The sequence below is a fragment of the Oryzias latipes genome, chromosome 6 (assembly GCF_002234675.1).
Source record: "Oryzias latipes chromosome 6, ASM223467v1".
In the NCBI taxonomy this organism is placed as follows: Eukaryota; Metazoa; Chordata; class Actinopteri; order Beloniformes; family Adrianichthyidae; genus Oryzias; species Oryzias latipes.
In genome coordinates, this window is record NC_019864.2 from 5679451 (window position 1) to 5690432 (window position 10982).

Below are 10982 nucleotides of genomic sequence, written 5' to 3' on the forward strand. Positions count from 1 at the left end.
CAGTCCCTGCCTGGCCCATCCCTCTCAGCCTTGCAGCAATCTCCACCCACCTGCTGCAGCTATAAACACGTTTGTCAGTTTACTGGCATGCTGCTTTCACTTCCCCCTCTGCCTTCTGTCTCAGTGAGTACAATAACTTCCTCCTCCACTCTTCTGTCACATTCTTACTGCTCTGTGGGAACGCTCAATTCATAAACTAGATATAGTCTTGAAACTGGGAGCCCTTCAGTCAGGATGCAGCAGAACGCTTGACTTGTGCGTCCTCTCTGGGTTTGGTCCTGATGGCAGAACCTCCAGGGGGCGTTGGAGACCCGGCCAAGGTCAACTGGCTCGGTCCAGGTACGTCCTTTCATTTCCCTCTGTTCAAGGGAGAGTTTCTGTTTCTTCCTTCTCAGAGATGTAAGCATCTTAGAAACTCCCCGTGAACACGCTGAAGCCTCCAGCTGACATCGCAGACACACAACAGATGCACAAGCCTCCATCTTTGTAGTTCCTAGACCTTAATTTTTGCAGAAGAAGATTTTCAAATTTCAGGATTAGTTTTTACAAGTAAGGTATTATAGCTCAATCATCACACACACACGTGGATGTATGTATGTGCACACACACAAATACATATACACACAAATATGCACACACACATAAACACTTTCACTTTGTCTGTGAGTTGCTCACCTCTTCCATCTAACCGACTCCTCTGTATCCTCCTCCTTCACACCAACCTCCCTCATCTCCTCCTTCTCTGCCTCCATGATCCTCCTCTTTGGTCTTCCTCTCTCCTCCAACCTCAGCATCCTTTTCCCAGCATCATCACTGCTCCTCCTCTCAACGTGTCCAAACCATCTCCATCTGCTTCCCTGCATTTATCTCCAGAACATCTACCATGATCTGTTCCTCTGATGGATTGTCCAAAACTGACTGTCCCAAAGAGAACCTCAACATCTTCATCTCTGCTTCCTCCAGCTCTGCTTCCTGTCTCTGCATCAGAGTGTCTGCCTCTAAATACAGTCCCACCTGCACCTTCAACTACTCTGCTTCACCTCCAGAACATCTCACCTCTGTCTTACAGCCCTCACACATGTCCTGATTGAACCACTCCAACCTTCTTCTCTGTCACTCCAAACTTTCTTCAGCTGAACCACAGCTCCTCTCTCTCTGGATTCTCTAGTAGACTTCCTATATTGGAAGAATATCCAGTTCATCAATATCAGAGGCTCTCTTTTCTCTCGTCCAACCGTGCTTGAAGCATAGCTTGAGCAAAAGTTATAGATGTGAAAATTGACAACTTTCCTCACTGTTACGCATTAATGGACGGGGAGTGGGCAGCTGGTGGACAGACATCATTACTCCCTCCCAAGAGCAGCCTTAACCCTTGTGCTATCCTAGGCACTTTAACATTGGGAGTGGGGTCATCTAGACCCACTAGACAGTGTTCTCCCTACCATGACAAAGGTGGATAAAGGTGGAAAGATTTCATTTAATCCATGGACACCAGTGAAGATCACAAATCATTGAAGAAAAAAGGTTCAGAGCACTGTCTAGTGGGTCTAGATGACCCAACTCCCAATGTTAAAGTGCCTAGGATAGCACAAGGGTTAGAAAAGCCACGAGGTGCATTCTTTTTGCTGCTACTGTTGCATTCACTGACTTAGGAAGTTCTCTTTCGTACAGAGAGATATCAAGAACCGTGTTGTTAAGAGGTGTTGAGGTGGGTTTTTTTTTTTGCTCAGTTTCTTCTGTTCAGTTTCTTCTGTTCAGTTTCTTCTTCTGGTCACGTGACCAGTTAAGGGTAGTGTGATGACAATACCACTTCACTGTTCTTGTGCTGCCCTCTTGTGGCAATCCCTGGTTTTATATGAGAAATTCATTTTTTTCTTTAAGCTTGTCCCCGTCACCCCTACAGAACACCTCACCACTGTCTTACATCCCTCATTCATGTCATGAACAACTCCTAACTTCTTCTCTGTTACTCCAGACTTCCTCATAACATACCGCAGTTCCTCTCTGGGCATCCTGTCATATGCTTTCTCCAGATCTACAAAGACACAGTCAGGCCTTCTCTGTACTTCTCTATCAACATCCTCTAAGCAAACATTGCATCTGTAATGCTCTTTCTTGTCATGAAACCACACTGCTGCTCACAAATATTCACTTCTCCTCTTAGTCTAGCTTCAACCACTCTTTACATGACGTGTTCTTGAATCCCTGCAGTAGTTTCTCCATGTAATATTGTTTCTTTCTAGGATCTTTAGTGCTGTCTGCACGCAGTGTGTGGTACTGCAGTTTTCAGAGCTCTCTGATGATAAAGTAGGCCTAACTTTTTTTTTTGCTCTTAGGGTTTCTAAGATTTAAGAGTTGTTGTGGGCATTAAAACAGCAGAAAACAACAGTTTGTGTTTATATTTATGCGGTAAATATGAAGCGGTCCATCATCCATATCTTCGTGTGTGTGTGTGTTTGTGTGTGTTTGTCAGGTGAATTATCTAGTTTAACCACAAGGGAACTGCAGCAGAACCTGCGACTGGAAAAGCGCCGCGAGCGACCCGCCCAGCTGCTGTTTGAGATCCCGTCTTCTCGTATTGTCCATCAGTCTCTAGGCAAACATGTGGTGAGTCTCCTCGGAACTTCCAGAACTTTTGTCTTTACACTGTGGAACCAAACACGAAAACATGCTAACGGAGGCCTGCAGAATTTGATGTGCAGCTGTTGGGTTCTATCACTTTCTCTCTTGGAGATGATTTTAACTTGCATAGATTGATAATTAGCAGCAGTTCCTCCCCTGAGATCTTTGCTATGTTCCTCCTCTCGTTCCCACACAGCTGAGTTGTTCCCCAGAGGTCTGCTTACCTTTACCTGCCTCGGATTGTCTGCAGGTGCATGACGTCGTGGTGATGCGCTCAGGCAGCTTTGACTCCCGCCGGGTTTCTGTGGAGAGGCGCTACAGTGACTTCCGACAGCTCCACCACAAACTGCAGGAAGAGTTTCAGGAGGAACTGGAGGAGGTCCAGCTCCCCCCTAAGCTTTTGACCGGGAACTTCCGCCCTGACAGCATGTCCGAGAGGCGCCTGGCTCTGCAGGACTACCTGTCGCAGCTCTATGCCATGTGCTGCATCCGACACTCTCCCCTGTTTGCTGAGTTTTTCACCACACAGGAGCAGATGAAAGCACATGTGCTGCTGAGAGCAGGCCAGTTCAAGGCAGCTTTGGAGCTGCTGCAGGCTGTTCTGGAGGTCCAGGAGAAGCTGCTACCGTGGCAGAAGCCCACCCTGCTGGTACCGACCCTGTCTGCACTCGTGGTGTGTTACCGGGACCTGGACCAGCCAGAGGAGGCCATCTGCATTGCCAACAGAGCCCTTCCAATTGTCAGACGCTATGGGCTGCGTGCCTACAGAGCTGCGCTGCTGGAACTGATGGTGGACCTGGGGTACCAACTGGGTCGACCTGTGGCCCAGCTACAGGAAGAGCTGACTGTCTTGAGAGACTCTGAGAGGGGAGAGGTCATGCAGCGCTCTCTGAAGGAAGTGGTGATCAGAAACTTCATCTAAAGGGATTTTTAACCTGGGAGATTTATGTTATCGAGGAACCAGTTAATTCCCAACTAAGATTAGTTTGTGAGGAACAATCACTCTAGTAAAAGTTGGTAGTTTCATCTCTAAAATTTCCTGACTGGTCAACAATGATTTTGTTTTTTTAATCTTCTTACTTTTCCCAGGTTTATTATAATGGATTGGATTTATCTGCACTTTTCCAGAGGCTCAAAGCACTTCTACAGTGTGTCCACTGAGCCTAAGTGTTTTTCTTTAAAATGCTTGTTTGTGGTCATTCATTTCATTTGATTAAAACTTTAATCTTATTATCATCTGGGATGTGTTCCCATGAAAGGGTAGCATTAAGAAGTTTTAGGAGCTTTTATTTTATTTCTATTTTTCCAATTCAGGTAAAACTTCTTTCTTCTTGTGTTTCTTACGTGTTAAATAGGAAATGAATGTCCCCGTGAACACACAGTGAAATGTCTAGGGGGGTAGCTGATGTTTTTTAAGGATTTAATTTAATCTTGGTGTTTAACCCAATAAACCTATATCGTATTTCTGAGAGCTTTATCTCATTAGCACAGTGGCGGTTTTTGATATGGGCGATATGGGCTGTCGCCCAGGGCGGCACTTCATAGGGGGCGGCATTTGCCGTGCCCGATGCTGTGCTACTATATTCAAAGAGGAAGCTTTGCGCTTTAAATTTGAAATTGCTTCAGCTGCCGACACTTAACACTTTTAATTTGACACATCAGACTCTTAAGAATGTCTTCCTCCTGTTTCCTCTTCACACTTATGGTGCAAAAAAAAAAAAAAAAAGATGAAATAACTCAGAGTGAAACAACATAAAACAGGCACATGAAAAGGATTTAGGCAGAACAAACATCCGTGCTCAACCCAATTTCAACAAAAGCAGGCAATGGGGATTATTTCCCATAATTCTTTGCTCCGACACAGCAGACCCGACGCACGCGTGACCACCGCCCTCTGCTGCAAGATGCTTGCGGCCACACCTCTTTGCGGTAGTCTTTGGAACATAAGTCAAAAAACTCGAGAGGGGGGCGCAACTCGCCGGTGGCTGAATCACACTAACAGGTGATTGGGAGAATTTTCTATCTGACAATCAACTCTGGGCCGCAGGTGTGCCTTCCGTCATAGAGACGGAGCCGCGTGTGTGAGAGGGAAGGGGGAGGGATTGTTACAGGGGGAGAAGGGAGGAAGCACCCAGGCGCAGAGAGCGAGAGGAGGCAGGAGGTTGCAGGGGAACGGGGGCTTTAATAAACAAAACTAAGGACACAAAACCACTGCAGACGGGAGGCTAGAAACACTAAACACTCGAAACGGGGAGAGCAGACTAACATACTAACTAACATACTATGGACCAGCCCAGGAGGAAGGGAATGACAAGACTTAAATACATACAGACAACCGAGACACAGGTGAACACAATCAGGAAGGATGGGGAACCAAAGTTAAACTCACAACAAAAACGAAACAGGAAACCCTACAAAATAAAACAGGAAGTTAAACTCAAATCATGCCAGAACAAAAAGGAAACAAACCACAAAGGGCAAAGAAACAGAAACCGTAACAGGGGTGCTGGGTGCAGACCATTTTTTATGGATTGAGTTTTTTTGGAGGATTTCTACTGTTGGTGTTGCACAAATTTAGGGGAAATGCCAAATATTTTTGGAGTAATCCCACTGATGAGTTCTAAGATTTAGTCTTTTATGTTTTATAAGACATAAACATATTAATCACAATACTTTTTTTTTTAGATCTAATCCCTCTGATATGTTTCACAAAGACTCACTCAGGACGTCACACATTAAGAAATTATTGCTAAAAATGAAGCAGGAGTCCAGCTTAAAAAAATGCTCTAAAAAATGATGAAAGAGCAAAAAAAAAACCGGAAATATTTGAATTGTAATTTCTTATTAATATTTCCAGGCTTTCTTTGTTTTATTCTGCAGCATGTTCATATTTGTATAATTTTGACAGAATATATTTCTATGGAGAGCTAAATATTACAAGTTATTTAGGGTTTAAGTTAACTTGTGTTCCTGTTTTTATGCATATTTATGTTAAAAAAGTTCAGTTTAAAAGGTTTAAAAGTTTAGCTTTAGTGTGTTCAGTAAATGTTTATCTTCTTCGGCCAAAAACCTTAAGCGTGTTTGACTGAGTTTGACCCCCCTGTAATACGAGTCTAGAAAATGCATGCATTTTTTATGTAAAATTGCTAAAAAGAAGATAGGTAACACAACAGGATGTTGTCAAATTTTGTATGTGTGCGGGGGGGGGGGGGGCGCCTGTGGGGTTACTCGCCCAGGGAGTAAGTTAGTGTAGAACCGCCACTGCATTAGCATGATACAAACTTTCCATGTCTTTTACCCTGCAGTTCATCATCATTCCACTAGGGGCAGCAGAATGGCTTTTACTGTATTGCTTATTGCAAAATGGCCGCCTCTGTGACATATCCATAACACGTTTGGCAGGGAAGTTTAGCAAATGTTTATGGTGAAAATAACCCATCTATTGTTATTCATTTTCAAACGCTGGCGAGGCTCGCCTCCCTGGAAGCTTTTTCTCCGCCCTTACAGTCATCGCTCTGACCGTACTCTCTGTTACAACTGAGTCCTGCAGTCAGACATGACGCGAAGCGCTCCAGAGCCTCACCCGGAGTTTCTGCTCCCTATGTGAGCGCACAACAGTCAAATTCTGCAAATTTAACCTCAGAAACTGTGGGAAATGTGTCGAGTCAACTGAAAATGTGTCTTTAATACGGATCAGAGGAAAATCATATTTACTTAGTGTACGTTTTTCTATTTTATCACATTGACCAGTGAGGCCGAGCTTCACTTGCCTCATCTGATCACATGTCACTGTTGAAGTTGACATTTTTTGTACCACCTCTATGCTTTATTGTAAACTTAAGATGTTCCAAATAAGTCTGACGAAGGATACAGTTAGCATACTTCCTACACTACTAGGCCTATAGTAGATTTGCTCAATGCATATACAAGTATCTTACTAAAATAAACTTCAAGTGTACTATGGTACTTTTAACTAAAGGTTTTCTAGAGTTCCACGTCTCTCTTTTTAAGTCAAAACAGAAAAAAATAAAAATAAATTATTGACCTGTGTTTTATCTTTCGTCTTATGATATGACATGCTTATCTTTTAAATTAATTTTCAATTATGTTTTTACAAAATGTAGGCTACTTCGGTACAATCAGCGATTGTTGTAAAGCGACTTACAAATAAAGTTTTTGGAATGTTTGCCACGTGACCCGTTGGGTTTTGTTGACTGTCGTGTTTATTACTGTTTATCTATAATGTGTTGTGTTTATTTTGTTGTAAACTACACATCAAACGCATTTCCGTTGATTCACCTGTTCTTTAGCTTGCACTTCACTGTTCTGTGATCAAAAATTACCTGTAGGATAAATACATAACTTAAGGAAAAGCCTCGATTCCTCGGTGCTTGATTAATCAGGCCTGCCTGAATTGCGCATGCTCGACTTTTGACAACATGTCTTTTCCGGCGCGTGGGGCGTTTGTTCTGCTGCAGTAACCAAACCAACGACGTCCTACGGTTAGGTTGAATCAGTTAAGGTTAGTTTAGCGCGGATAGTCTGTTTGTGTTAACCGGAGAAAGATGGCTGCCGACGGAGTGAAACTCTCCAAGAATCTGCTGCGCATGAAGGTACATGCTAGCACCATTAGCTAGCTGCGGCGCGAGCCGCTAGCGTCGATTCATTTTGTTGGCTCCAGAGTGAGAGAAATGGACCAGAACTGATGTTCGTGTCCATAATTCTGCCTCTTGTTCTTCATCCTTCGGCAGGGGCCTGTCTTATCTCCATTCAAGGATCTTTCTGGTTGAATTTGTCAGAGCTGGGCATAGTTTGGGGCTTGACTGTTTTGGTTGGTCTGCTTTCGACTGAAAGGTGGTCATAACTAGTTAATAGGTTAAGAATGACGAACCACAGGTGGGTTAGATTTAGTTTGGTGCTCGGTTTCACATAGTTGCATTGTAAACCTTTAAGACACGTGATCACCTGGGTGGACTGACTCTCGTGAGGTATACTGTACTGCAGATGAGAGCGTGCACGTAGGCGTATGCATGAAAGTGTCATCTGTGGCTGCAGTTCATGCAGAGAGGGCTGGATGCAGAGACGAAGAAGCAGCTGGAGGAAGACGAGAGGAGGATCATCAGCGACGAGCATTGGTATCTGGACCTGCCCGAGCTCTGCACCAAAGAGTACGTGTCTGTGCTCGTGCACGCCTCGCCTGCAGTGGTGTGAACACCTGTAGGTGTGGATGATGGTGACCTCTGCTCCTTCATCAGGACTGTGCTGGTGGAGGAGGAGAGCTTCACTCCCTGTGAGGACTTGCAGTTTGGCCGGATCTCCTTCAGAGGCTTTAACCCAGAGGTTGAGGTGAGGTTCAACCTACAACCGTGTGCGTGCGCACGTGCGTGTGCATGCGCACGTGCGTGTGCATGTGTGCTCTGACCTGTCAGTTGTCCTCACAGAAACTGATGACCTTGTTGAATCCAAAAGATGAAGATGAAGAGGAGAAGGATGTGAGCTGCATGCAGACAGACATCACAGATGAGGAGATGGCTCTGAGGTACACTTCCTCTTCCTCCTGTCCTCCTCAGATGTTATTTGATAGGGTTGCTCTTTGCTCAACAGATCGGTTCCAGTTCTGGATCCAGAGCCTGACTGGTGCCAGGACTGGAACCGGGTCTAAAACGTCGACCCGCTTCATGTCGATCATATAAGCTTTGGGGGCGTGGCTACACAGCCGCAGGAAGAGAATGGAATCTGCTCTGTAGTGGTCTAAACTCTACTCCATCCTCGGGTAGTTAAGCTGATGATAAAGAACTCATTTGGCTCAATCCATCAAACACTTCATTTGTGGAGCGTCTTTCTTCAACGTGCTTAGAACACAAGGTGTTTGACATAAAAAACAAACAGGTTGAAATTATAAAAAGTCATAAAACCAGCAACAATCAAGAGGTGAACATAAGATGGTAGAAAACTGTGGCTACTAGTTATTGTTGAGAAGGCGCTCTATAAAGAGAGTAATAAAAGTACAAACGATTAACAATATAAGCCATGAAATACTTTAGACCCAAATAAATAATTGAATTAAATGAAGACGTTTTTGAGAATTTACATGAACATTTACAGTGAAACTCTCCACAGATGCAGAAACTCTCAGATCTTCAGGTTCCACAGATGAGGACCACGGTACTGAAATGAGGCCTCAATGTGGGTCCTGGTCCTCAGTTTTTCGTTTAGATAAGAGAGCAGAACCTGAGGATCTGAGAGTTGTGGAGGTTTTGGAAGGACCTAGATCTGATAAATAGGAAGGTCCCAATCCAAAAAGACATTTATAAACTAGAAGGAGAATCTTCAAATCATCCAGAGGCTGACAGGAAGCCAGGAGGGATGTGAGCTCTGAATTCTGGACGAGCTGGAATCTATTCATAGATTAAAAGAGCATCACAAAAGTCCCGTCTAGATATGATAAAAGGCAACATTGTTAAAGGAATACAAGCAGTCTTAGTTGTGTTTGATATGTGGATTTTAAAGTTAAGATCTTCCTACATTTATACCAGAGTTTTGAAGTGAGTGTGGCTTCAGGCCCAAGGATCAGTTTCTGTTTGGTCCTTGTTGAGTTTGAGAAAATTAGCTGTCGTCCATTCTATGACATCACTAATATATTTAAGAGGTTTGTCAATGGGATGTAGGCCACACTGGGAGAAGCTGTGGAAGTCTACATCCTAACGTCATGAAGTGTAGCTTAGTGACGTTACCCAGTGGGAGCCTCTACAAGTGAACCCTTTAACACTGGAGATGTTGCCAGTCACATCTAAATAACAGATTCTTTCAACTACCGTTACTCTTCAACCGTTTACGGCTTTTCACTGATATGCCAAACATTTTGCAAAGTGTTGAATATTCTGTTGATTTCTAAAATAGTTATTTTTACATTACAATTAAGTAATTCATCTTTGTCATGTGCTTTACTGATATTTCAAGATTCTTAATTCTGTCTGATAAAAGCTAGAAACCGGATATTGATAAATCATGTAATAAAATGGTTATGGTATAACGGGGTGGGATTATGTAAGTTCGCTTTCTTTCTCTCCCTTTCTAGCAATATTTATTAATATGCCTCATTATCCTAAGTTTGATTAGTTGTTGTATGAATGTATAACTGATTCAATGATTGTATTGCTTTTGTGTGTTATTTCGAATTAATTGCTTGAAATAAACCATTAAAAAAAAAAAAAAATCTAATAGTCAGCTGATTTAACCCTTGTGCTATCTTAGATGACCCCACCCTTACATTGACGTGTTCTCCCTACCATGACAAAGGTGGATAAAGGTGGAAAGATTTCATGTAATCCATGGACACCAGTGAAGATCACAAATCATTGAAGAAAAAAGGTTCAGAGCACTGTCTAGTGGGTCTAGATGACCCAACTCCCAATGCTAAAGTGCCTAGGATAGCACAAGGGTTAAAGTGTTACGAGGCTGCTTTTGTCCTCTCCAGAAAGTGTTGAATAGTCACAGTAGTCAAAAGTCAGCACTGGAGCTAAAGCTCTGACGTGAAAGGGTTAAAAAGAGTGGGACCTAAAATGGATCCTTGTGGTATTCCACAAGTCAATCTGTGGGTTTCTGTGGAAACAAACGGGATCTTTGGAAGAACCCGAACGAAGAACCAAATCAACAGAAAACCCGCTTAGTCTCTGTGAGGGGTTATGATGCAATGAAAATCCACTCTATCATGCAAACGTGCACGGATGGCTGTTTGGGTCACGCCGGGTCATCAGTCAGTGCGAAACAGGAAGCTCTGGTGTGCCCAGGTGAGAACAAGCTTCCTGTCATCTGTCTTTCAGATACGAGACTTTGGTGGGAAGCATGAAGAAGAAATATGCAAAGAAGCGGGAGAGAGCAGCCATGGACCAGAACGACAACCACCATGAGATGGACTCTGAGAAAAAGAGGACTTTTCTGAGGCCTCAGGACTGAACAGGTCCTGCTTTTAGTTCATCTCCAGGAAAAGGTTTGAGGGATTCCCGTCTACAGCTGGATGGTTCTGTGTGCACACAAACGTGCACCTGAAGATGTTCTTTTGTCATGCTCCTGGGTCAGTCCGGAGGTTCTGAGCATGCTCAGTGTAGCTCTGGGGTGTCAGGTGATCTACACTTTGGAATGAACTACCTCGGGTTGTCCTGCTCTCCTCAGGAAGCCCATTTTCATTGGTTCAGCAGCATGTTCTAATGCTGCAGCGCCTCCTGTTGGCTGGACTTTTTTTTTTAAATAAAACTTGTCAGAACAGATCTCTGCTGTTTTTGTTTTGTTTGACATTTGATCTCGGTCCGTATCCTCTAAATTGGTTACAGACTTCTTCTCTGAACCATTTTCCGGTCCAG

At 43.6% G+C, this 10982-nt stretch overlaps 2 protein-coding genes across 4 annotated transcripts; both read left to right on the top strand.

The window, feature by feature from the left end:
• Window positions 1-64: 64 nt before the first annotated feature.
• On the top strand, window positions 65-4099 carry snx20 (sorting nexin 20). Its single transcript, XM_004069415.4, has 3 exons — window positions 65-339; window positions 2474-2607; window positions 2873-4099. Exons 1-3 carry the CDS (start codon window positions 282-284, stop codon window positions 3542-3544), a joined length of 864 nt encoding a protein of 287 aa, XP_004069463.1. The 5' UTR covers window positions 65-281; the 3' UTR covers window positions 3545-4099.
• A 2902-nt stretch (window positions 4100-7001) lies between these two features.
• Window positions 7002-10889, top strand: mphosph6 (M-phase phosphoprotein 6). 3 transcript variants are annotated; one of them, XM_020703745.2, is made up of 5 exons: window positions 7002-7144; window positions 7678-7790; window positions 7878-7968; window positions 8064-8161; window positions 10446-10889. In XM_020703745.2, exons 2-5 carry the CDS (start codon window positions 7681-7683, stop codon window positions 10576-10578), a joined length of 432 nt encoding a protein of 143 aa, XP_020559404.1. In that variant the 5' UTR covers window positions 7002-7144; window positions 7678-7680; the 3' UTR covers window positions 10579-10889. The 3 variants fall into 3 exon arrangements, with proteins under 3 accessions (XP_020559404.1, XP_004069405.1, XP_020559405.1); XM_004069357.4 differs by having other exon boundaries at window positions 7003-7235; XM_020703746.2 differs by lacking the exon at window positions 7002-7144 and adding an exon at window positions 7277-7518 and having other exon boundaries at window positions 7627-7790.
• The last annotated feature ends 93 nt before the right edge of the window (window positions 10890-10982 follow it).

Coding starts and splice junctions, on each gene's coding strand:
- snx20 (XM_004069415.4), top strand. CDS start 282: ATGGCAGAACCTCCAGGGGGCGTTGGAGACCCGGCCAAGGTCAACTGG. Junction 340..2,473: donor GGTCAACTGGCTCGGTCCAG/GTACGTCCTTTC, acceptor TGTGTTTGTCAG/GTGAATTATCTAGTTTAACC. Junction 2,608..2,872: donor AGTCTCTAGGCAAACATGTG/GTGAGTCTCCTC, acceptor GATTGTCTGCAG/GTGCATGACGTCGTGGTGAT.
- mphosph6 (XM_004069357.4), top strand. CDS start 7,188: ATGGCTGCCGACGGAGTGAAACTCTCCAAGAATCTGCTGCGCATGAAG. Junction 7,236..7,677: donor AGAATCTGCTGCGCATGAAG/GTACATGCTAGC, acceptor CTGTGGCTGCAG/TTCATGCAGAGAGGGCTGGA. Junction 8,162..10,445: donor GATGAGGAGATGGCTCTGAG/GTACACTTCCTC, acceptor TCTGTCTTTCAG/ATACGAGACTTTGGTGGGAA.